This window comes from Apaloderma vittatum, unplaced genomic scaffold (genome assembly GCF_000703405.1).
Source record: "Apaloderma vittatum isolate BGI_N311 unplaced genomic scaffold, ASM70340v1 scaffold5958, whole genome shotgun sequence".
NCBI lineage: Eukaryota > Metazoa > Chordata > Aves > Trogoniformes > Trogonidae > Apaloderma > Apaloderma vittatum.
In genome coordinates, this window is record NW_009731165.1 from 22,793 (window position 1) to 24,320 (window position 1,528).

Consider the following 1,528-nt stretch of genomic DNA (forward strand, 5'->3'; position numbering starts at 1 on the left):
GGGGGAGTAATCTTCCAGTCACTTAATTTTTGAAGCTGCAGAGAAGGATCTCTGTAGAATGAGGAGTGGATGGAATATAGTGAAGAACAACTTAATTTCAATATGCAGACACAGTTGCTGCACTTAATCAGTGCTTGCACTAGGTCTGATTGGGGATAGTTGTTTTAACTTGGGTGAAATAATCATCTTCCTCAGAGGCTGTTGAAATAATCTGTTGTTACGACGGCCCACGTGGCTATGGCACACAATTTTTGATGGTGTGGGAATGACACTGCATATTAATTTCCTGAGGGCTATCAAGGCTACACTTAGCCAAAGGGTTGACTTTTCTTTGGAACAGAAACCTTTGCTCGAATTTACAAATAGCTTAGGATGATCTGAGTAATGCAGTGAAATCTGCTTCAGAGTCCAAACATTTGCCTGTAAATATCTGCTCCCACAGCTGCGAGAGCTGCCTTCTTGTTCTGTTGTTGCTTTTCCAAACAGGGGCTTCCTTTAGATACAAGATATGCAGAAAACTTCCGAATCTTGTAACTGAAAGAGTTAATCTGCTTGTAGGTATGGATATCACATATCGAAGACTTCCTATTTCTTGTGCTACGATCCTTCTACTATCAAAAGGATATTTGAGAAACTTCGGAACTTTGATGCCCCTCAGTCTTATCCAAAGTTTTGTGGTATTTACAATATATTACACGTACGAGACATTACCACTGGCTATGACAGCAGCCAGCCAAACGAGAAATCGGTGAGTTACAAAATATTTTTGCGGGAGAAGCTCTGTTTTTTTGAAGAGGCTGCGAGTTAAATACGCTAAGAGCTATGCAGAAAGCCATACTGTGTCAACGAAGATGGCAGTGGAATTGCCATCATCTGTTAAGACTGCTTAACAACGTTTACTGGGAAGGAAATGTGAAATGTCTTGTCGGTGTGTTGGCTGTTTCGATACAGCAATGAATGAACTGTAGTGAGCTTGGTGCTCCCTCAACTCTTAAGCTATAATAGACTTCCAGGTGTTGGAATTTTAGTGGGAGTATGAGCCAATCCTCTTCTCCTCAAACATTGAGACTGACCTGAGTTGAAATGACAGGTTCCAGCCTGTTGCGTTGGCTGGTGGGTATGTACTGCAGGAGATTTCAGCGTATTTATTTAGCTTTTTATGTGGTGAACGCTGTATATTTTGTGTTCGTTGGGGCGTTCTGTAATAAAACGTTGTCGTCGTCTATGTAGGTGCTGCCAGTGAGTAAAAGCAGTCAGATGATCACTTTTACGTTTCAAAACGGTTGTGTTGCCACCCTTCGGACAAGTGGAACAGAACCAAAGATCAAGTACTACGCCGAGATGTGCGCGCTGCCCGAGCAGAGGTCAGTCACGGGTCTGCGCGCGTTGTGAGGTGCCTTTGGGCTGAAAGGTTGATACGAAGGAATTGGTTCCGTGCCTGGTGGGCAATTCCTCTGCTGTCTCCTTAAAGACCTGAGCCTAAGCTGACTGTTCCAGCCTCTTAAACTGGCCGGGCTGATGCACATTC

The 1,528-nt window shown here is 43.7% G+C and overlaps 1 protein-coding gene across 1 annotated transcript in view; it reads left to right on the forward strand.

Annotated features, from left to right (window-relative positions):
- Positions 1 to 1,528, forward strand: part of PGM2L1 (phosphoglucomutase 2-like 1) — a 27,041-nt gene that overhangs the window by 22,738 nt on the left and 2,775 nt on the right. The window contains exons 13-14 of the mRNA XM_009875090.1: positions 559 to 748; positions 1,231 to 1,364. Coding sequence (XP_009873392.1) covers positions 559 to 748; positions 1,231 to 1,364 — 324 coding nt within the window. The remainder of the gene's footprint in view (positions 1 to 558; positions 749 to 1,230; positions 1,365 to 1,528) is intronic.